The sequence below is a fragment of the Heterodontus francisci genome, chromosome 7, assembly GCF_036365525.1.
Source record: "Heterodontus francisci isolate sHetFra1 chromosome 7, sHetFra1.hap1, whole genome shotgun sequence".
Classification (NCBI taxonomy): Eukaryota; Metazoa; Chordata; class Chondrichthyes; order Heterodontiformes; family Heterodontidae; genus Heterodontus; species Heterodontus francisci.
The window spans coordinates 54,739,721-54,765,016 of record NC_090377.1 but is presented as its reverse complement, the minus strand read 5'-3'; the positions used below and the strand labels follow the sequence as shown (position 1 = coordinate 54,765,016).

The window sequence follows — 25,296 nt, the reverse complement described above, 5'->3', positions numbered from 1 at the left end:
AGGTTTAGTTTTGAAATTGAGAACGAATTGTAGTCCAAAGGTCCAAGTCAGTTACTTAAAGGAGAAGAGAGGTCCAAGAGGGTTCCTCACTGTTCAACATGCTCCTCTTCTAGGCTTCTAGATATGTATATCTGGTATATAATACCTCCATCAATCTGGAGAGCAAGGGATGTTAATCATCTGTGCTGATAACCTTTAATTAATTTTGAGCTTTTGCTTTCTGCCTTCTCCAATGATCAAAATAATTAATACTCTCTGTAACATCTTGACACCTTGTTCAGTATTCAGAGACATTCATTTCCCCACTGTGGTCTTGGGGACGAATATTAATGACAGGGCAATTTCCAGCTAAATCTGGTTCCACTATAACAACAACTTGCATTTATATAGTGTTTTGATGTAGCAAATTGTTCAAAGGCACTTCACAGGAACATTATCAAACAAAATTTGACACTGAGCCACATGTAAAGATGACATAAGGTCAGATGCTCATCTGAGAGTCAAATCGGATACCCCTGTTTTGAACAGTCTGCTTCAGCCTCAGATAATAGCCAGGGAGAGAGATGGAGTCGGTGACAAGGGAACAGAGTTTGTGGTGAGAACTGAGGACAATGGCTTGAGTCATCCTAATATTTAGCTGGAGGAAATTTCGGACTAGCAGTGTGACAATTCAGAAACAGTAGAGGGGTCAGGAGAGGTGGTGGTGAGGTAGAGTTGATTGTTCTCTGTTTACGTGCTGTCACAAGAATTTTGTTTTTTTATTTGAAAGTTTGGAATTCTGTGTGTTTTTAAGAGACTGAGAAAAAGGATTTTTTGTGAACCTTGAATGCTGAAACTTGGTGTTTGAAGTGAGTGGGACAGACTGCAAGACACCTGTTCCAAACAACAGCAAGGGAAATGACAGGTCACATGACTTGATTGTTGGCGTTTAAATTTCTCTTTTGCATCATAAATGACCAGTGAACTGGTCAGGCAGGAGGCAGACAAAAATGGCTGGGACCTGTTTTTTGCAGACCAGAAAAAAGACCTCTCCCTGAAAAAGAAGGCTTGCCTCTCTTGAAAAAAGAAATGATGGTGGCTGTGGTCTGCCTGGAGAAAGAAAAAGACCCCTGGAGAGGAAAAGACCCAGGAAAAGAGGAGTTTCTGCTCTTTGTGGAGAAACACTCCTTTGCTGAGAGGAAGTCCTGCATTTTTAAAGGTAGCAGATTCCTATTACCTCCAGTCTCTGAAAAATTTCTGCCTCAGGAGTGATTCCTGTTGCCTCTTATGTTTTGGGAGATCCTGAAAGCTCAAGAAAGTTTCTATTGCTAGACTGCTATTTCAAAACCCAAGTAGACCTGTTGCTACACCCTTTGCTGAAAGATCTGTGTGATGCCTACTGCAGATGAAGTGCTGTGAATGCTTACCCATCACAGACATTTCCTCAATCTCACCTGGAGAGACTTCGCGTGGCATCTGACTATTCAACTCTGGGACACCTCACTGACCGGGAAATATCCTACCAGAATGTGACAACCTAATTGTTTTATTATTCCTAAGAAACACCTTATAAACTAAAACATCTTTTTCTCCCAGTTAAACTTTTTTTTTAATGTATGTGTGTGTGCATGGGGGTTAGGAAGAATAAGAAGTTTGAAAAGAATCCTTTCATCATATAGAGTTATTTCATTATTGTTTTAACATTTAGTTCAGTAATAAATAGTTAATTTGTTGTTGTTTAAAGAAACCTGGTTTGGTGTGCTTTATTCTGGGGACAAATAGAGTATTTAATTTGGTTATTTTCCAGTAGGTGGGAAACTTTACAAAGAACAAAGAAAATTACAGCACAGGAACAGGCCCTTCGGCCCTCCAAGCCTGCGCCGATCCAGATCCTAAATCTAAACCTGTCGCCTATTTTCTAAGATTCTGTATCTCTTTACTTCCTGCCCATTCATGTATCTGTCTAGATACATCTTAAAAGACGCTATCGTGCCCACGTCTACCACCTCCGCTGGCAATGCGTTCCAGGCACCCACCACCCTCTGCGTAAAGAACTTTCCACGCATATCCCCCCTAAATATTTCCCCTCTCACTTTGAACTCATGACCCCTTGTAATTGAATCTCCCACTCTGGGAAAAAGCTTCTTGCTATCCACCCTGTCTATACCTCTCATGATTTTATACACCTCAATCAGGTCCCCCGTCAACCTCCGTCTTTCTAATGAAAATAATCCTAATCTACTCAACCTCTCTTCATAGCTAGCGCCCTCCATACCAGGCAACATCCTGGTGAACCTCCTCTGCATCCTCTCCAAAGCATCTACATCCTTTTGGTAATGAATGTGACGACCAGAACTGCACGCAGTATTCCAAATGTGGCCGAACCAAAGTCTTATACAACTGTAACATGACCTGCCAACTCTTGTACTCAATACCCCATCCGATGAAGGAAAGCATGCCGTATGCCTTCTTGACCACTCTATTGACCTGCGTTGCCACCTTCAGGGAACAATGGACCTGAACACCCAAATCTCTCTGTATATCAATTTTCCCCAGAACTTTTCCATTTACTGAATAATTCACTCTTGAATTGGATCTTCCAAAATGCATCACCTTGCATTTGCCCTGATTGAATTCCATCTGCCATTTCTCTGCCCAACTCTCCAATCTATCTATATTCTGCTGTATTCTCTGGCAGTCCCCTTCACTATCTGCTACTCCACCAATCTTAGTGTCGTCTGCAAACTTGCTAATCAGACCACCTATATTTTCCTCCAAATCATTTATGTATATCACAAACAACAGTGGTCCCAGCACGGATCCCTGTGGAACACCACTGGTCACACGTCTCCATTTTGAGAAACTCCCTTCCACTGCTACTCTCTGTCTCCTGTTGCCCAGCCAGTTCTTTACTAATATGCTATGATCTGTGGAGTAGTGAAACTGAATTAACAGAGCATTACTTCCTCCTTGGTAGTGACAGTGTGAAAACTGATGTGTTTTCAGATGATGATGCCAAGAGGCAACATTTAGATGAGAAATAGGAGGGGATCAAGGAAAGATCCTTGGGGGCTCCAGAGTTAATGGTGTGGGATAAGATAAGCCATTGGAGGAGATTCTCTGGCTATGGCTGGATAGATAGGAATGGAACCAGCTGGATAATGGAGGAGAGGTTTTAGAGGAGAATTGTGTGGTTAACCTGCTCAAAAGCTGCAGACAAGTTGAGAAGGATGAGATGGGGTAAATTTACCATGGTAACCGTCACATAGGATGTAATTTGTGACCGTGATAAGGGATGTTTCAGTGCTGTGGCAGGGTAGAAACCAAATTGGACATACAAACATACAAGCATATGAATTAGGAGCAGGACTAGGCCCCTCGAGCCTGGTCCGCCATTCAATCAGTTCACTACCACCTACCTCTGATACCCTTTCACCCCCTTGCTCATCAAGAATCTATCTACCTCTGCCTTAAACATATTCAAAGACTCTGCTTCCACCGCCTTTTGAGGAAGAGAGTTCCAAAGACTCACGACCCTCTGAGAGAAAAATTTCTCCTCATCTCTGTCTTAAATGGGCAACCCCTTATTTTTAAACAGTGACCCCTTGTTCGAGATTCTCCCACAAGAAGAAACATCCTTTCCACATCCACCCTATCAAGACCCCTCAGGATCTTATATGTTTCAATCAAGTCGCCTCTTACTCTTCTAAATTGCAGCGGATACAAGCCTAGCCTGTCCAATCTTTCCTCAGAAGACAGCCTGCCCATTCAAGGTATTAGTCTAGTAAACTTTCTCTGTACTGCCTCCAATACATTTACATCCTTCCTTAAATAAGGAGACCAGTACTGTACACAATACTCCAGATGTGGTCTCACCAATGCTGAAGCACAACCTTCTACTTTTGTATTCAATTCCCCATGCAATAAACGATAACATTCTATTAGCTTTCCTAATTACGTGCTGTACCTGCATACTAACCTTTTGTGATTCATGCACTAGAATACCCAGATCCAGCTGCATCTCAGAACTCTGCAATCTCTCACCATTTAGATAATATGCTTTTTTTTACTTCCTGCCAAAGTGGCCATTTTCCCACTTTCCCACAGTATACTCCATTTGCCAGGTCTTTGCCCACTCACTTAACCTATCTATTACCATTTGTAGCCCCCTTATGTCCTCTTCACATGTTACTTTCCTACCTTTCTTTGTGTCATCAGCAAATTTAAGTCACCTCTTACTCTTCTAAATTCCAGTGGATGCAAGCCTAACCTGTCCAATCTTTCCTCATAAGATAGCCTGCCCATTCCAGGTACCAGTCTAGTAAAACTTCTTTGAACTGCTTCCAACGCATTTACATGCTTCCTTAAATAAGGAGACCAGTACTGTATACAGTACTCCAGATGTGGTCTCACCAATGCCCTGTATAGCTGAAGCATCACCTCGCTACTTTTGTATTCAATTCCCTTCGCAATAAACGACAAGACTCTATTAGATTTCCTAATTACGTGCTGTACATCCTCTTCACAACCTACTTTCCTACATATCAGCAAATTTAACAACCATACCTTCGGTCCTTTCATCTAAAGCATTTATATAAATTGTAAAAAGTTGTGGCCCTAGCACAGATCCCTGTGGCACACCACTCGTTACATTTTGCCAAGCAGAAAATGACCCATTTATGCCTACTCCCTGTTTCCTTTTAGCTAGCCCATCTTCTATATGTTATCTTCAATATGTACTCCTCTATACTATGAGCTTTTATTTTTTGCAATACCCTTTGATGTGGCACCTTATCAAATGCCTTCTGGAATTCTAAGTACAATACATCCACTGGTTCCCCTTCACCCACAGCACATGTAACTCCCTCAAAGAACTCCAATAAATTGGTTAAACATGATTTCCTTTTAACAAAACCATGTTGACTCTGCCTGATTACCTACAATTTTTCTAAGTGCCCTACTATAACATATTTAATAATAGCTTCTAACATTTTCCCTAAGACAGATGTTAAGCTGTAGTTTCCTACTTTCTGTCTTCCTCCCTTTTTGAACAAAGGAGTTACACTCGCTATTTTCCAGTCCAGCAGAACCTTCCCTGAATCTAGGGAATTTTGGAAAATTAAAACTAATGCATCAACTATCTCATTAGCCACTTCTTTCAACACCCGAGGATGAAGTTCATCAGGGCCTGGGGACTTGCCAGCCCGAGCACCAACAATCTGTTCAGTACCACTTCCCTGGTGATTGTAATTTTCTTGAGTTCCTCCCTCCCTTCCATTTCCTGATTTACAGCTATTTCTGGGATGTTATTTGTACCTTCTATGGTGAAGACCGATGCAAATATCTGTTCAATTCATCTGCATCTTCTTATTATCCATTATTAATTCCCCAGACTCACTTTCTATAGGACTAACGTTCACTTTGTTAACTCTTCTTTTTTAAATAGCTATAGAAACTCTTACTATCTGTCTTTACATTTCTAGCTAGCTTTCTCTTGTACTCTAATTTTACCTCCCTTATCAATCTTTTAGACAAACTTTGCTGTTTTTTATATTCTGTCCAATCTTTTGACCTGCCACCTATCTTTGTGCAATTATATGCTTTTTCTTTAAGTTTGATACTATCTTTAACTGTTTTAGTTAACCACGGATGGCGTGTCCCACCCTTGGAATTTTTCTTTCTCATCAGAATGTATCTATTCTGTGTATTCTGAAATATCCCCTTTAACACTGACACTGCATCTCTATTGACCTATCCCTTAACCTAGTTTTGTCAGTTTATTTTAGCTAGCTCTGGATAGATTCAAAGGTGGAGTTGCAAGGAAAATGAGCACAGATGATGTTGCTAAACTGATTGTAGTGATAGAAATTGATTTGATGACTTACCCTGCATGATTGTGGAGCTCCCATCTATGAAGTATGACACCACTCAGGGTGTTGAACACATAGGTGAGGAAGCAATTGAGCAGGTTCACATGGCTAAAATGCTGTGGCATTGAAAGGTCAAAATGGTGGGTGAGATGATCCCAAAAGAGAAGGCTGAGTTGTTGCCCTGGGAGAGCCAGTGACAGTTGCCATGATGGGTGTCATAAAGAAAAGCAGGGAAAGCAAGAGGAAGGCTAGACTTCAACCTGAATGGCAGCTGGAGACAAGTTAGCCTAAGTAGTAGTGTTGGATGAGTGGATTTAGATTTTGGAGAAAGAACATGGCTGGATGAGATTAAAAGGACCAGAGCAGGGGTAGAAATGACCAAAATGAAAAAGTGGGACTGGAAGGTTCAGGGCTGGAGTGCACATGAATGGACATAGTGTGCAACCTTAGATTACATGGACCAGTGGCAGAGCTGCTTAGTGTAGTTGCTGATGTGAGAAAAGCTAACCAGTCCAATATCTGAGGATCTTCTTTAAGAAGGAAATCCCCAGGCAGGAGGCAGCAGTGGGGAGAAGTCCAGGAAAAGAACTAAGTGGAGAACAAAGGTTCAATTTGGAGTTGGAAATGGGCAAAGACCAGCCAGTGGGCGTTATTTGAGAAACCATTTAACAGTAAAGTGAACAAATACAGAAGTATAGAAGTTATGTTACTGGAATAGTAATCCAGAGGCCTGGACTGGCAATTCAAAGAACATTAGTTCAAATTCAATGATGGTAGTTTGAGAATTTGTTTAAAAAGCTAGCCTCAGTAAAAGTGACCAATAAGTTGTCGGATTGTCACAAAAAAACTAACTGATTGGGGGAGAAAACTTGTCATTGTTTTCTGGTCTGTCCTATATGAGATTCCAGTTCCACATCAATGCGACTGACTCTTAAATGTTCTCTGAAGTTGCCCAAGCAAGCCACTCTGTTGTATCAAACCACTAACTCCCTACTTAACAGCATTGCAGGAGCAACTTTGTCACCTGGATTGAAGTGGTTCAAGCCTTTTCAAGGATGTTTGATAAATTCCAACCTTGACAGTGACGTCCATATCCCGAGAATGAATGACAAAAAGAAGTAAAGCATCTCTTATCATAGGAATGTTATTACTCACATTTAATTCCAAAACTATTCCAAGGCAATCAAAGGCTAATGAAATGGCTGTGGCTACAGCAACAATGCAGACTGTCACAAGAACATGACAAATTGTTGACAGGTTCCCAGCGAAAAATAAGTTTCCAATAACCTGTAGATGAAAGACAATATTATGACTCCTTACTAAGTGATTAAAAGCATTTTTGTTCCCATTTTTGCATATTTTTTTCTTAAAATAAAGGTTCAGATATATACATCATGATATATCAAAACTAATGAGAAAATATTAAAAACCGAACTTCACCTGATTGTTTGGCAGTCAACATATCCAATCAAACTTAACTGGTACTATTTCAGGTTCCTCCAAAACATTTTTTATTAATTAAATGACTAATGAGGGTTGAGTTCCACTGCAGATAGTAATGAGCCTTCGCACATGCTATTGGTTCTTGATTTACCATTTTCAATCATAAAGTACAAAATTAAAAGCATATGTTTAAAGTATTTATATTATAATACACATTAATGTTTAGCCTAGGCTTGTGAGCTGGGGATCAGAAGAATAGTAGGTCTATTTTTCATGCATAAAATCCTTAATCAAAAAAGAACTGAACATCTGTATCTCCACTACTCCATTATATTAGCACTGACTGATTGCAAAATTGTATTTATAGAAGCCCAGCTTGCACAGTGAACTATAAAAAGCTACGGAACGTTCTGGATGAAAATTCCAGTCGGGGCACACTGCCTCCCTTTGTTGGCTATAAGGAAAGACAAGTGAGAAAGAATTCAATTTAAGCTTCCTTCCAGTCCCCTTTGAACAAATAGTTTGCATCCTTAACACCGAGTGATAAGCTGTGAAAAGGAGAGAAATGATGACAGGTGAAACCACCACAACTACCTGATTTGCATGCAATTACTAAACTTTGGTTGGGCGCTTTGAACAACTGAGGTAATTACTGATGAATATCAAGAAGAACACAACTAAAAGCCTAGGGCTGTGTCCACCAAAACAATCAAAAAGCAAGAGAAGGAAGCTCAAGCAGCTGATGTCACATAAACTGCAGCAGAAGTCATATCATGGCTTGTCTTCTTCTTTGGCTTCCTTGTCTCAAGAGTCAATCGGTAAGCACCTGGAGGTGGTCAGTGGTTTGTGAAGCAGCGCCTGGAGTGGCGATAAAGGCCAATTCTAGAGTGACAGACTCTTCCACAGGCACTGCAGATAAAATTGGTTGTCGGGGCTGTTATACAGTTGGCTCTCTCCTTGCACCTCTGTCTTTTTTCCTGCCAACTGCTAAGTCTCTTCAACTCGCCACTCTTTAGCCCTGCCTTTATGGATGTTCGCCAGCTCTGGCGATCGCTGGCAACTGACTCTCACGACTTGTGGTCAATGTCACAGGACTTCATGTCGCGTTTGCAGACGTTTTTAAAGCGAAGACATGGATGGTCGGTGGGTCTGATACCAGTGACCAGCTCGCTGTACAATGTGTCCTTGGGGATCCTGCCATCTTCCATGCGGCTCACATGGCCAAGCCATCTCAAGTGCGCTGGCTCAGTAGGGTGTATATGCTGGGGATGTTGGCTGTCTCAAGGACTTATGAATTGGAGATACGGTCCTGCCACCTGATGCCAAGGATTCTCCGAAGGCAGCAAAGATGGAATGAGTTGAGACGTCGCTCTTGGCTGACATACGTTGTCCAGGCTTCGCTGCCGTAGAGCAAGGTACTGAGGACACAGGCTTGAAACACTCTGACTTTTGTGGGTTTATGGCTTGTAAACATACAGATATGCATTCACTAGCCTCTGTACTGTATCTACTGAAGACTTACTAAAACATTTTTGTTGTATTTGTTGAGTTTTTATGGTGAGGAATCCAACTAATGAGTTTATTTTCAAACACTTAATTAGCAGGAACTGAATACGGGGTACAGAAATCTGTAGAAGGGTGTATACCTAGAGTGGGTTTGGACTTTCTCTATTGTGACAGTAAAGTGCTAATTTTGTCTGACTCATCACTTCGGTTTTGTGAAGTTATTCTTGCATTTGGTCTGATGTATAAAGAGCCTTATAGTTATAAGTATCAGGAACAGAAGAATTAAAGCAGTGAAATTAGTTAACACATAATTCAGACAGTTTTGATTTTTTCATAAACCCCATTACAGTGTGATTCTGCAAAAACATGCATTTAGAAAGCACCTTTAACATACTAAATCATCCCAAAGCACTTCATAGGAGTTTTATTGAACAAAATATAACACCGAGCCACAGCAGAAGACTTCTTTTATTCATTCGTGGGATGTGAACGTTGCTGGCAAGGCCAGCAATTATTGCCAATCCCTAACTGCCCTTGTGAAGGTGATGGTGAACAGCTGCAGTCCAGGTGGTGTATGTACACCCACAGTGCTGATAGGGAGGGAGTTCTGGGAGTTTGACTCAGCAACAATGAAGGAGCAATGATATAATTCCACAGGTGAGACGGTGGCAGAGTGGTAATATCACTGGACTAGTAATCCAGAGGCCCATGCTAATGTCATGGGGACATAGGTTCCAATCCGACCAAAGCAGCTGGTAGAATTTAAATTCAATTAATTAATCAATCAAAAATTTGGAATTGAAAACTAGTGTCAGTAATGGTGGTATGAAACTATCATTGATCATGGTAAAAACCCACCCAGTTCACTAATGTCCTTCAGGGAAGGAAATCTGTCGTCCTGCCTTGTGACTCCAGACCTACAGCAATGTGGTTGATGCTAACTGCCCTCAGGTGTCAAGGGCAATTAGGGATGGGCAAAAAATGCTGGCCATGCCAGCGATGTCCACATTCCATGAAATAATAAAAAAAAGGACGGTATGTAACTTGGAGGGGAACCTGCAAGGTGATGTTCCCATATGTCTGCTGCCCTTGTTCTTTTAGGTGGTAGAGGTCACCAGTTTAGAACGTGCTGTCAAAGGAGCCTTGGCAAGCTTCTGCAGTGTATATGGATGTATGAATTAGGAGCAGGAGTAGGCCATTCGGCCCCTTGAGCCTGTACCGCCATTTGATAAGATTATGGCTGATCTGATTGTGGTCTCAATTCTGCTTTTCCGTCTACCTTTGATTCCTGAGTCAATCAAGAATCATCTAACTTGAATAAAAATATTCACTGACCCTGCTCTCTGGGGAAGTGAATTCCACAGACTAACAATCCTCTGAGAGAAATTTCTCCTCATCTTCATCTTAAATGGGTGACCCCTTATTTTTAAACTGTGTCCCCTAGTTCTAGTCTCTTTCATAAGGGGAAACATCCTTTCAGCATCCACCCTGTCAAGCCCTTCAGGATCTTACATGTTTCAATAAGATCACATCTCATTCTTCTACACTCAAATGGATACAAGCCCAACCTGTTCAACCTTTCCTCATAAGATAGCCCCTATATCCCAGGAATCAGTTGAGTGAACCTTCTCTGAACTGCTTCTAATGTAATTATATCCTTTTTTAAGTAAGGAGACCATAACTGTAAGCAGTACTTCTGGTCAACTCACCAGTACTTGTGGTCTCACCAATGCCCTGTACAACTGCAGCAAAACCTCCCTACTTTTATATTCCATTCCCCTTGCAATAAACTAGGGTTTAAAAAAAAACTAGGGAGGGTTTAAACTAGCTTGTCAGGTGGGTGGGAACAAAGAACAAAGAACAGTACAGCACAGGAACAGGCCATTCGGCCCTCCAAGCCTGCGCCGATCTTGATGCCTGCCTAAACTAAAACCTTCTGCACTTCCGGGGTCGTATCCCTCCATTCCCATCCTATTCATGTATTTGTCAAGATGCCTCTTAAACGTCTCTATGGTACCTGCTTCCACCACCTCCCCCGGCAACAAGTTCCAGGCACTCACCACCCTCTGTGTAAAGAACTTGCCTCGCACATCCCCTCTAAACTTTGCCCCTCTCACCTTAAACCTATGTCCCCTAGTAACTAACTCTTCCACCCTGGGAAAAAGCTTCTGACTCTGCACTCTGTCCATGCCGCTTATAACCTAGTAAACCTCTATCATGTCGCCCCTCCACCTCCGTCGTTCCAGTGAAAACAATCCGAGTTTATCCAACCTCTCCTCATAGCTAATACCCTCCAGACCAGGCAACATCCTGGTAAACCTCTTCTGTACCCTCTCCAAAGCCTCCACGTCCTTCTGGTAGTGTGGCGACCAGAATTGCACACAATATTCTAATTGTGGCCTAACTAAAGTTCTGTACAGCTGCAGCTTGACTTGCCTATTTTTATACTCTATGCCCCGACCGATGAAGGCAAGCATGCCGTATGCCTTCTTGACTACCTTATCCACCTGCGTTGCCACTTTCAGTGACCTGTGGACCTGTACGCCCAGATCTCTCTGCCTGTCAATACTCCTAAGGGTTCTGCCATTTACTGTATACTTCCCACCTGCATTAGACCTTCCAAAATGCATTACCTCACATTTGTCCGAATTAAGCTCCATCTGCCATTTCTCCGCCCAAGTCTCCAACCGATCTATATCCTGCTGTATCCTCTGACAATCCTCATCACTGTCCGCAACTCCACCAACCTTTGTGTCGTCCGCAAACTTACTAATCAGACCAGCTACATTTTCCTCCAAATCATTTATATATATACTACAAACAGCAAAGGTCCCAGCACTGATCCCTGCGGAACACCACTAGTCACATCCCTCCATTCAGAAAAGCATCCTTCCACTGCTACCCTCTGTCTTCTATGACCGAGCCAGTTCTGTATCCATCTTGCCAGCTCCCCTCTGATCCCATGTGACTTCACCTTTTGTATCAGTCTGCCATGAGGGACCTTGTCAAAGGCTTTACTGAAGTCCATATAGCTAACATCCACTGCCCTTCCTTTATCAATCATCTTTGTCACTTCTTCAAAAAACTCAATCAAATTAGTGAGACACGACCTCCCCTTCACAAAACCATGCTGCCTCTCGCTAATAAGTCCCTTTGTTTCCAAATGGGAGTAAATCCTGTCCCGAAGAATCCTCTCTAATAATTTCCCTACCACTGACGTAAGGCTCACCGGCCTATAATTTCCTGGATTATCCTTGCTACCCTTCTTAAACAAAGTAACAACATTGGCTATTCTCCAGTCCTCTGGGACCTCACCTGTAGCCATTGAGGATGCAAAGATTTCTGTCAAGGCCTGAGGGGTAGCTCAAATTGGAAGGAAATAAAGCTGCTAACAGGAGGTAGAAAAGTAGCAAGTGACATTAGAAGGCAGGCGAAACAAAGGCGAGCATCAACTGGGCTTAGAATGCAGAATAATGTCAAGAACACAAGGTGAAGGGCACACTGCCTGAATGCATGCAGCATTCGCAACAAGGTAGATGATTTACAGGCCCAAATAGAGGTAAATGGGTATGATCTAATTGCCATAACGGGAATGTGGCCAAGACAGGGAACTGAATATTCAAGGATATTCAACATTTAGGAAGGTCAGGCAAAAAAGAAAAGGAGGTGGTGTTGCGTTGATAATAAGGGATGGGATCAGTACATTAGTAAGGGAGGATCTCAGATCAGAAGAAGAAAATGTGGAATCTGTTTGGGTGAAGCTGAGAAACAGCAAGAGGCAGCAAACATTGGTAGGAGTTGTTTATAGGCCACCAAACAGTGGTGGTAGTGCGGGGAATGGTATTAATCAGGAGATTAGAGAAGCATGTGGCATGGGTAATACAGTAATCATGGGTGACTTCAATTTGCATATAGACTGGGTAAACCTAATGAGCACTAATGCAGTGGATGACGAGTTTCTGGAGTGTGTTAGGGATGATCTTCTAGAGCACTATGTTGAGGAACTGACTAGAGAACAGGCTATTTTAGATCTAGTATTATGTAATGAGAAAGGGCTAATTAATAATGTTGTTGTGAAAGAATCTTTAGGAATGAGTGACCATAATATGATAGAATTTTACATTATGTCTGAAGCCAGGGTGTTAAATTTGAACAAAGTAAACGATGAAAGTCTGAGGGGAAAATTGGCTGAGATGGATTAGGAAAATACATTAAAAGGTATGACATAGGCAATGGATAGTCTTTAAAGAAATATTACATTGTTTACTGCAACTATAAATTCCTTCAAGGCACAAAAACCCCAAAAGTAAAGGCAGTCAACCATGGATAACAAAGGAAGTTAAATATTGCATAAGAATAAAAGAAAAGGCCTATAAAGTTGCCAGAAATAGTAGTAAATCTGAGGATTGGGAGGATTTTAGAATACAGCAAAGGAGAATCAAGAAACTGATAAAGGGAGAATAGAATATGAATGTAAGCTAGCGAAAAATATTGAACAGACTGTAAAAGCTTCTACAGATACGTAAAAAAGGAAACATTTGGCTAAGACAAATGTGGGTCCATTACAGGCAGAGTCAGGAGCATTTATAATAGGGAATAGAGAAATGGCAGAGAAACTAAATGATCACTTTGTATCTGTCTTCACTGAGGAAGATACGAGAAATCTCCCAGAATTAGAGATCCAAGGGATTAGGGGGAATGAGTAATTGAAGGAAATTAGCATTAGTAAGAAGGTTGTATTGGAGAAATTAATGGGGCTGAACGTTGATAAGTCCCCAGGACCTGATATTTTACATCCCAAAGTGTTGAAAGAGGTAGCTATGGAGATAGTGGATGCATTGGTGATCATCTTCCAAAAATCTATACATTCTGGAGCAGTTCCTGCGATTGGAAGGTCTCAAATGTCATCCCACTATTTAAGAAGGTAGGGAAAGAGAAAACAGGGAATTACAGCCTTACATCAGTCATTGAGAAAATGCTAGAATCTATTCTAAAGGATATGATAAATGGACACTTGGATAATCATGATCTGATTGAGCATAGTCAGCATGGATTTATGAATGGGAAATAATGTTTAATGAACCTGTTGGAGTTTTTTGAGGATGTTACTAACAGAATTGATAAAGGGGAGTTGGTGGACGTGGTATACTTGGATTTTCAGAAGGCTTTTGATAAAGTCCCCCACAGGAGATTGGTTTGCAAAATTGAAGCACATGGGATAGGAGGTAATATACTGGCAGAGATTAAGCATTGGTTAACAGGTATAAAGCAGAGAGTAGGAATAAACAGGTCATTCTTGCATTGGGAGGCTGTGACTCGTGAGGTACTGCAGGAATCACTGCTTGGACCCCAGCTGTTCACAATATATATCAATGATTTGATATGTGGACTAAATGTAATATTTCTAAGTTCACGGATGACACAAAATTAGGTGGCAATGTGTGTTGTGAGGAAGATGCAAAGCGGCTTCAAGGGGATTTGGACAGACCTAGTGAGTGGGCACGAATGAGACAGATGGAATATAATGTGGAAAACTGTGAGGTTATCCACTTTGGTAGGAGGAACAGATGTGTAGAGTACTTCTTAAATGGTAAGCAATTCGAAAGTGTGATGTAAAAAGGGACCTGGGTGTCCTCATTAATAAGTCACTGAAAGCTAACATGCAGGTGCAGCAAGCAATTAGGAAGGCTAATAGTATGTTAGCCTTTATCGCAAGAGGATTTGAATACAGGAGGAGTGAAGTCTTGCTTCAATTGTATAGAACCTTCGTTAGACCGCACTTGAAGTGCTGTGTGCAGTTTTGGCCCCTTTACCTTAGGAAGGATATTATTGCCATAGAGGCAATAACAAAGATTCACCAGACTTGTTTCCAGGATGGCGGGACTGTCCTATGAAGAGAGATTGGGGAAACTGGGCCTGTATTCTCTAGAGTTTCGAAGAATGAGAGGTGATCTCATTGAAACCTACTAAATACTTAAAGGTATTGACAGGGTAGATGCAGGTAAGATGTTTCCCCTGGTTGGGGAGTCTAGAACCAGGGGACACAATTTCAAAATAAGGGGGAAGCCATTTCAGACAGAGATGAGGAGAAATTTCTTTACTCAGAGGGTTTTGAATCTTTGGAATTCTCTAACTCAGAGGGCTGTGGAAGCTCAGTCATTGAGTATATTTAAAGCAGCGATTGACATGGGTAGCATAGTGGCGCAGTGGTTAGCACTGCAGCCTCACAGCTCCAGTGACCTGGATTCAATTCTGGGTACTGCCTGTGCGGAGTTTGCAAGTTCTCCCTGTGACCGCGTGGGTTTTCTCCAGGTGCTCTGGTTTATTCCCACAGCTAAAGACTTGTAGGTTGATAGGTAAATTGGCCATTGTAAATTGCTGCTAGTGTATGTAGGGGAATTGTGGGGATGTGGTAGGCATCTGGGATTGATGTAGGATTAGTATAAATGGGTGGTTGATGATTGGCACAGACCTGGTGGGCCAAAGGGCCTATTTCAGTGTTGTATCTCTTAAAAAAATGAAGACAGATTTCTAAATACCAATGACATAAGAGGATATGAGATAGTGTGGGAAAAAGGCGTTGAAGTGGATGTTCAGCCATGATCATATTGAATGGCAGGGCAGGCTCGATGGGCTGAATGGTCGACTCCTGTTCCTATGCTCCAAAACAACAACATTCCATTTACCTTCCCAATCACTTGCTATACCTGCATACTAACTTTTTGTGAATCATGTACCAGGACACCTAGATCCCTCTATGCCACAGAGTTCTGCCATCTTGCCATTTAAATAATATACTGCTTTTCTATTTTTCCTGCCAAAGTGGAGAAGGTTACATTTTCACACATTATACTTCATCTGCCAAATTTTTGCCCACTCACTTAACCTATCTGTATCTTTTTGCAGAATCTTTCTGTCCGCTTCACACCTTACTCTCCTACCTATCTTTCTGACATCAGCAAATTTAGCAACCATACATTCCATCCCTTCATCCAAGTCATTGATATAGATTGTAAATCATTGAGGCTCCAGAACTGATCCCTCTGGCACCCCAGTAGTTACAGCTTACCAACCTGAAAATGCCTCAATTATCCCAATTCTCTGTTGCCTGTTAGCTAACCAATCATTTTTCCATACTAATATGTTGCCCCTACACCATTTTGTATAGTAGCCTTTATGTGGCACCTTATCAAATGCCTTTTGGAAGTCCAAGTACATCACATCTACAGTTCCCCTTAACGCAGATTCCTTGTTACTTCCTCAAAGAACTCTAATAAATTAGTCATACATGCTTTCCCTTTCACAAAACTGCCTGTTTGCATTAAGAGTTTCTAAGTGCCCTACTATAACCTCCTTAATAACAGATTCTAGCATTTTCCCTACCACAGATGTTAGACTAACTGGCCTGTAGTTTCCTGCCTTCTGTCTCCCTCCTTTCTTGAACAGAGGAGTTACATTTGCTATTTTCCAATGGACGGGACCTTTCCAGAATCTAGGGAATTTTGGAAAATTACAACCAATGCATCTACTATCTCAGCAGTTACTTCTTTTAAGACCGTAGGATGCAGACCATCAGGTCCTGGGGACCTTTCATTCTAATAGCTTTCTCAGTACCCTTTCCCTGGTTTTAAGTTCCTCCCTCCCTTTCACCTCTTGATTTACAAGTATTTCTGGGATGCTACAGTGAAGACAGATGCAAAATATCTGTTTAACACTTTCGTCATTTCCTTATTTTCCTTCATTAATTCCCCAGACTCTCTCTCTAGAGGACCTGCACTCTTTAATTACTCTTTTTCCTTGAAAGTACTTGTAGAAATTCTTACTACCCATTTTTATATTTCTAGCTAGCTTTCTCTCATTATCTAATTTTTCCATCCTTATTATTTTTTTATAATTCTTTGCCGGTTTTAAAATTCTGTCCAATCTTCTCACCTACCACTAATCTTCGCAAAATTGTATGCCTTTTGTTTCAATTTGATACTATCCTTAACTTCCTTAGTTAGCCACAGATGATGTGTCCTTCTCATCGAGTCTTTCTCACTGGAGTATATCTTTGCTGAGTGTTATTAAATATCTCGTTAAATGTCTGCCACTGCATTTCTACTGTTTTACCCTTTAACCTAATTTCCCAGTTCACTTTCGCCAGCTCTGCCTTCATACCCTTGTAATTGCCTTTATTTAAGTTTAAAACACGAGTCTTAGACCCTACGTATCATCCCCAAACTGAATGCGAAATTCAGTCATGTTATGATCACTGCTACCTAGAGGCTTCTTTCCTATGAGGTCATTAATTAAACCTGTCGCATTGCACTTTACCAGGTCTAGACTAGCCTGCTGCCTGGTTGGCTCTAGAACATGCTGCTCTAAGAAATTGTCCCAAATACACTCTACGAGCTCATCTTCCAGGCAACCTTTGCCAATCTGATTCATCCAATCTATCTGAAGATTAAAATTTTGCATGACTATTGCTGTACCTTTCTTACAACCCCCATTATTTCTACTGTATACTCTGTCCTACAGTGTAGCTACTTTTAGGGGACCTATAAACTGCTCCCACAGGTGACTTCTCACTGTTGCTATTTCTTATCTTGTTCTTCAGAACTAAGGTTTCACTATTGTACTGATGTTATCCTTAATTAACAGAGCTACTCCATCACTTTTTCCTAGCTTTCTGTCCTTCCGAAATGTGAAATATGCCTTGAATATTTAGGTCCCAGCCTTGGTCACCTTGCAGCCATGTCTCTGTAATGGCTATCAGGTCATACATATTTATTTATATTTGTTCTAACAATTCCTCCATTTCTTTATGAATGCTGCACGCAATCAGATACAGAGCCTTTAGTTCTGTCTTTTTACTATTTTTGCAAACTCTGGCTTTATCTACTGGCAGACTCTTAAGTTTGTATGCTCTATCCCTTCCTGATTATCATTATCCTTATTGTACCTTGCTCTATTACCTTGTCCTTTCCCTTTAATTTACCACATCTTTTCTCACATAATCCCTTCTCCCAACTATTTAATTTAAAGCCTTCTCTACCACCCTAGTTATATGGCACACCAGAACACTAATCCCAACATAATTCAGATGAAGATCATCCCAATGGTACAGCTCCCACTTTCATCAGTACAGGTGCCAATGCTCCATGAATTGAAACCCAATCTGCCCACACCAATCTTTCAGCCATGCAATTAACTCCTTAATCTATTTACCCTACGCCAATTTGCTCGTGATTCAGGCAATAATCCAGAATATATTATCTTTGTGGTTCTGCTTTTTAACTTAGCCCCTAGCTGCTCATATTCCCCAAGCAGAACCTCTTTCCTAGTCTTATTGATGCAGTTGGAACCTACATGGATCACGAGAACTGGATCTTGCCCCTCCCACTGCAAGTTCCTCTCCACCCCTGAGCAGATGTCCTGAACCCTGGCAACAGGCAGGCAACACAGCTTCTGGACTCTCACTCACACCTACAGAGAACTGTGTCTATCCCCCGACTATACTGTCTTCTATTAAAACTACATTCCTCTTTAATCCTCCCACTTGAATGACTTGAATGTATGGTGGTGATATGGTCAGTTTGCTCATCCACCCTGCAGCCCCCACTCTTATCCATACAAGCTGAAAGAACCTCAAACCTGTTGGACAATTGCAAAGGCTGAGGCTCCTCCACTTCAGCCTTCTCGACTCCCATACCTTCCTCACTTGCAGGCACACCACCCACCCCACCATCCCATCCCTGACCACTGATCAAATCAGAAGACCCTATCTTAAGGGGTGCGAGTGTCTTCTGGAACAAAGTGACCAGGTAGCTTTCCCCCTCCCTGATGCATTGCAGCATCTGCAGCTCAGCCTCCAGCTCATTGACTCGGAGCCGAAGCTCCTCCAGCAGTACTTACCGCAGATGTGGTTGCCATGTATCACATTGATATCCACGAGCTCCCACATACTACAACACATGCTGCAACACATCACCTGCCCTGCCATCCTTATTGCATTTTACTTAAGTAATTAATTAATTACTGTTAATTCATGCTTCTCCTTACCACCACTTACTGTACTAATTTAAATCTTAGTAATAAAATTAAGCTTACCACTTAAAAATAAAATAAAACAGTAGACTTCACCAGCTTCTTATGTCCCTTTTGCTTGTGTCTCTTAATTAATTATTATGTAGTTGCTTACAAGCTTTTTTTTTACATTTTTCTAATTTCTTAATTTTGCTATTAACACACGCACCCTATCAGGAGTATACTAACCTACCTGTTTACAAATATTCCCTACAGCAGTTACTCACCAACCAATCACCTCACAGCTTTCCTGTGATGTCACTGATTTCTTTTTTCCAAACTCAGTCAGTGCGCACCAACTTCACAGGGCTCCTCTCACGATTCTAGATGCTCCCTCGTAGGTCCGATCCCTCTCCTCTCCCTGAAGGTAAGTGAAGTGAAGGCCCTGGGCCTTGCTCTTTATTTATCCTCTCCCAATTTTAGGTACTCTCTCGCAGGTCTGATTCCCCTCCTCTCCCTGAAGGTTAATGATGGTACACACAGCTGTCACTGTGTGCCAGTGCTGGAGGGAGTAAATGTTTAAGGTGGTAGATGGGGTGCAGATCAAGAGGTCTGCTTTATCCTGGATGATGTTGAGCATCTAAAGTGTTGTTGGAACTGTACTCATCCAAGCAAGTGCAGAGTATTTCATCACACTCCTGACTTGTGCCTTGCAGATGGTGGAAAGGCGTTGGGAGTCAGGAGTTGATTTATTCACCACAGAATTCTCAGTCTTTGTCCTGCTCTTGTAGTCATAGTATTTATATGGCTGGTCCAGTTAAGTTTCTGGTCAATGACAACCCCCAGGATGTTGAGGATGAGGGAATTCAGTGATGGTAATGCCATTGAATGTCAAAGAGAGGTGGTTAGATTGTCCCTTGTTGGAGATGGTCATTGCCTAGCATTTGTGCGGTGCGAATGTTACTTGCCACTTATTGGCCCAAGCTGAATGTTGTCCAGGTCTTGCTGCATGCAGGCACAAACTTCTTAAGCATCTGAGGAGTTGCAAATGATATTGAACACTGTGCAACCATAAGCAAACTTCTCACTTCTGATCCTATGTTGGAGGGAAGGTCATTGGTGAAGCAGCTGAAGATGGTTGGGCCTAGGACATGACCCTGAGGAAATCCTGCAGTGATGTTCCGAGGCTGAGATGATTGGTCTCAAACAATCACAACCATCTTCCTTTGTGCTAGGTATGACTCCAACCAGTGGAGTTTTCCACCTGATTCCCATTGACTTCAATTTTGCTCCTTGAATCCACACTCAGTCAAAAGCTGCCTTGATGTCAAAGGCAGCCACTCTCACCTCACTTCTTGAATTCAGCTGTTTTGTCCATGTTTGGACCAGGGTCCTAATGAGGTCAGCAGCCATGTGGCCCTGGTGGAAACCAAAATTTGCATCAGGGAGCAGATTATTGCTGAGTAAATGCTGCTTGACAGCACTGTCCACAACACTTACCATCACTTTGCTGATGGGCGAGAGCAGACTGGTGAGACGGTAATTGGCGAGATTTGATTTGTCTTGCTTTTTGTGGACAGGATGTACCCGCACTGTCGGGTAGATGCCAGTGTTGTAGCTGTACTGGAACAGCTTGGCTAAGGGCACGGCTAGTTCTGGAGCACAAGTCTTCAGCACTACAGTCAGGATGTTGTCAGGGCCAAAGTGGTAGGTTTTATGGAGCATCTTAAGGGAAGAGAGAGAGCTAGAAAGTTTTAGGGAGGAAATTTGAGTTTAGAGACTAGACAGCCGAAGGCACAACCACCATTGGTGAATGCACAAGAGGGCAGAATTTGAAGATTGGAGAGTTGTAGGGCTGGAGAAGGTTATGGAGGGATTTAAAAATAAGAGTAACAATTTTAAAATCAAGGCATTGCTTGACCGTGAGCTAGTGAAAGTCAACGAGCACAGGGGTGATGATGAATGGAACTTGTTCAGGAATAGTTAAATCAAGAGGTAACAAGACATGGATGAAAGTTTCAGCATCGAATGAACTAAGACTTGGGTGGAGTCAAACAATGTCATGGAGATTGAAGTAGGTGGTCGAGCAATTCAAGCAGTTAATGTCAGTGCAACTTTTAGCTTGATTATTGCCTTCAACTACAACAGCGCATACATATTTATTTGTTTTTCTAAAAATGTATAAAATGGCATTAACAAAATTAGGTATTTTGGGGCCAGCATTAATGACAATTGGAAACAGTTCTACATTAAGAGTAAAATTATATTTAATACTGCAGAAGGATATATCATGGGTCCCCTATTTTCTAGTCTATGTATAAATTTAAAATCTGTTTCTCATTACTGGGGTAAAAGAAAACATAGCGCTGTAAGTTAACCTAGAAATGTTTATCAACACCATGGCGCACAGTAAAATCAATAAACATTCCCAAAGTAGTTTTATAATTATATTTACTCAATGATTAACTTACCTCGCGTGTAACGAAGCATTCAATGGGAAATGTCAAAATAATGGTTATTCCAAACAGAAACCTTCCAGCAGTCGCCCAATTATCATTTTTGCAATAATTTTCAAATACATCTCCTAGTAGAAAAACATCAAAAAAATTCTAGGTTGTTTTTTGTTCCTTTAAGATGATTAAAAGCATCAAAATTGTTCCTCACAAAATATATGCTATCACTCTGAAGTAACTCATTTTTCTTGAAAATAACTAAAATTTTGCATTACATTCTCTTTACAATTCCAGACTGAGTCAACCACTTCTCTATTGTCTTACAGCTTATACAACTATAAAATTACTTTGATACAGTATAGAGAAACATTCTTGGCTGAATTTCAACCTGCAAGAGTGTCTGGGTTTGTTGCAAATGGGGGTTAAAACTGACAAAACTGTTACTGCTTTGGGAAGCTGGCTCCAACCTGCCAACTTCTGCAATTAACTCAAGCACATTAGGCTGCATGCACACAGCTCTCTTGGGAGGGGCGGGTTGCCAATGTTAATTAAAGCAATATTAACACACATTTTTGACTTTAACATTGAATCTATGGGCTTCCTAGGCTTCTTCAAACTTGCCAGTGAAAGCAAGTTGAGCACACATGGCAACTGAGGGGACTGAATCAATCATGAGGAAATACGCCAATAAATATTCAGTACTCACAGCTGCTTTCTTACCTGCTCGTGGAAAGTGTTTGTTCACAGAGGTAACTTTCTACACTTTGGAGTTTATTTTCCACCCTTTGTGAGTTACTTTCTGCACTATCACATCAGGATGAATGCTGTTTATGCTGCCTTAGATTGGACCTCAGACGAAGACTAAGATGTCCAGCAACAGCACCTGGAGCTGTTCACAGACCTGTAGCTGCATAGGAGAGAGGGAAGCCGCAGAGAAAGCAGCAAAAGAGGACTCGCTGGAGGCAATATGCATGAAATAGGGTCTACAAGCAGAGGCTGAGTTTCCTTAACATGTCTGAAAACCAGTGTCTCGGGAGGTTCAACCTATGTAGGCTCTTGGTACTGCATCTCATGTTATCCAAAGGAGGTCTCACCTTTTGCATAGGAGGCCTAACAGTTGCATGCACCAAGCAATGTAAGGCTTTTAGTTCTCTACTGTTTTAGTTTAGTTGAGTTCTGACGAAAGGTCACAGACCTGAAACGTTAACTCTGCTTCGCTCTCCACAGATGCTGCCTGACCTGCTCAGTATTTCCAGCACTTTCTGTTTTTATTTAAGGCTTTTAGTATGTTTTATTGTACATAGGGCTGTGAATGAAGGAACACTTCCAGTTGATGACTGGGAGTATAAAGGACAATGTTCTATGTCTAAGGTATTTGTAGTATGTTTGGTTGTCTAACTTGGAGAGATTACGGAGTCTTCAGTAAGTTTTAACAATAACTAGTTTATTACATATTAAAGAACTACATACAGCTTTACTGAAATATGTCTAACTCCACTGATGCCATGCTGCTTCTTCTCCTTCAAGTCTCTCTATCATGTGATTTCTTACATCATCATAGTGGGAGGTGTTATTCTCACTGTCCCAGACATTAATCCTTCCAAACCCTTATACCACAATTCCCCCAAGTCTTTGTCCATATGTTTTTAATACATTCATTTTTACTTTTACTGTGACGGTAAACATTTTAATGGGTGTGAGATGAGGTCACAGTAAGAGGCAGACATTCTTAGAATACATCCTTAGAAGGTGTGCTGACTCCACCTTTTTGCCTGACTTTGAGGTCACAACCTGGCTATTTCCCTCCACTGACTCTGCACTGACTCATTGGGGCCCTCCACAAGTCCATTCCCTGCTGTTCATAACCTCCTGCAGGAGCACTTCAACATTTGTAACAACCAAGTGCCTTCATTAGACCTCTCAGAACTTGCACTTAAAAGATCTTTGTGGTTGCTAGCAAAAAAGTCTTCTGAGGAAAGCTGATTTTTTAACTACTGCAAATGTGTAAGGCCTCAGCAGCTCATTATTTCCAAATGAGCAAGCTCCCGAAGAGACACATTTCCAATGCTCACTTAAATATTACAGTTCTTGCCTCAAAGGCCTAGTATGGGACAACAAACCAAGTTCTAATCACTAATTTCTTCCACCTACTCCCATCATTCTAATCCTGAGTTAATTACTTTCACTAGTGAAAGCAATTATCTATCCTCTCAGAACATTTCATAATTCTGAACACCTCCATTGTATCGCTTTCTCTGTTCCAGTGAAGAAAACATATTTTGAACCTTGCTTGAACACTCTCGTTCCTGGTATGTTTCCAGTGAACATCTGTACAGCTCTAATATCCTTCTGATAATAAGCTGCTTGGAGCTACTTGCTTTCATCTAATCGTGGCACAAACAATTTTCTTGTACATATTCAACATCACCCCTTGATTTTGCATTCAATGTTCCCATAAAGCTCAGAATCTCACTTGCCTTTCTCAGGGTTTTTTTTGTTTCTGTACTCCTTTTTCCTCAGCTTTAGGCCGGGAGAATGGGCAAAGTTGAGGAAAATTTGCCCAAATAACCATGGCTCCGCCAAGGAAGAAGGTTGAAGAATGTTAGTCCTAATAACTGTGGCTGGACCAGATTTGTTTCAGAATCACAAATGGGAATTTTATGCTCTCCCCTGTGTCAGGTTTGGAGGTGGGGAGAGCACATAATAGGTTGGGATGATGGCAGCGGGACTGGGAGGCGGCGGGGGGGGTGTCCTGGACACATTCCCGCCTCCACCAAATTAATTCTGGGGCAGGAAGGCCTCTGAATGGCTTTCCCGCCCCGCCATCAATTGAGGCCCTTAAATGGTCAATTAATGCCCAATTAAGGACTTCATCTCACCACAGCTGGTATTAGCCCAGTGGTGGGCAGACCTGTCGCCATACGGGGAACACACCAAGCAAACCTGTGTAGGTTGCTTGCTGGCTCCGGGAGGGGGGTGGGGGGGAGCAGGAAGGCGCAGTGTTTCTTCATTAAAAGGCACTTAGTGCCTGAACAAGGGACCCAGCATCGGGAGGGGGGGAGGGGGTGGCCGCTGAGAGCCCTACACCCCTCTCCACCGCAACCCCCACCCCACGAAACCCTTCCTGTTGTGACTGGTTTCAGGGCCTCGGGTAAGTCCAGTATCGGCAGCAGCCACTGCCTCCACAGTGGTGCTGATCAGTTAAAGAGCTGCCGGCCTCTGATTGGCCAGCAGCTCTCAGCAGGCGGGACTTCGATCACTGGGGTCCTTGATCCCGGGGAAGGCCCACTGCCATCCACTTAAGTGCCTAATTAGCACTTGATTTGGTGGGCCTTCCACAGAGGAGACGACACGGGGCTCTAGCCGGCACTTTTATCGGTGGTCGAGAACTCGTCGCCAAGACAAAATTCCGGCCACAGTGTGTGATGTGAAGAATTACAGAACTGTTAGGCCCAGAATGAAAGACGTTTCCCTGCACATGCTGGCATTCCAGGAGTTAACTAGTCATGGTTGCACAAAGCTCTAAAATATGAACAAATAAATAATACAGGGGCCAACGATGGTTGTCAAAGCTTTTAGATCTCCCTCTTCCTTCCCAATCCCTTTTTCCTATTATCCTCTCTTCTGTCAATCCTTTTTGTAAAAATTTATCTCTCAAATCATATTCTCCTTCCTCCTCTTCCGACCAATTTTATTTTGAACTATCTTGTCTTTATAGCTACTTCAGTTCTTTCTTTTCTTGCAGCATTTCCACCACTGAGTGGGTTTTGAGCCAGTGACTAATTAATTGGCAGTATATGTCCCTAACCGCTTATCTCAGCCATTTGATCCACTTTTTTGTTTTCTCTGTTTTCTTTCAAAAAAAATTGTCAGTCTGTCAGTTTTTCTCCACTTAAGGGTGGTTAAATGTTGATTTCGACGGCTAGACCACTGGGCCATTATCAATATCAGAACAATAAACCAAACTCAACAAAGAAAAAAATTAAATCAAGATCATTTTCACCTTTTGCACCAGTAATTTCTGCAGGGATTCCCCC

General features: G+C 41.9%; 1 protein-coding gene across 3 annotated transcripts in view; it reads right to left on the bottom strand.

Annotated features, from left to right (window-relative positions):
* The window catches only part of slc38a11 (solute carrier family 38 member 11), a 165,728-nt gene that overhangs the window by 1,755 nt on the left and 138,677 nt on the right, over nt 1-25,296 (bottom strand). For all 3 annotated transcript variants that reach the window (XM_068035217.1, XM_068035218.1, XM_068035219.1), the window contains 2 exons: nt 21,278-21,390; nt 7,005-7,136 (listed from right to left, as the gene is read on the bottom strand). In XM_068035217.1, coding sequence (XP_067891318.1) covers nt 7,005-7,136; nt 21,278-21,390 — 245 coding nt within the window. The remainder of the gene's footprint in view (nt 1-7,004; nt 7,137-21,277; nt 21,391-25,296) is intronic.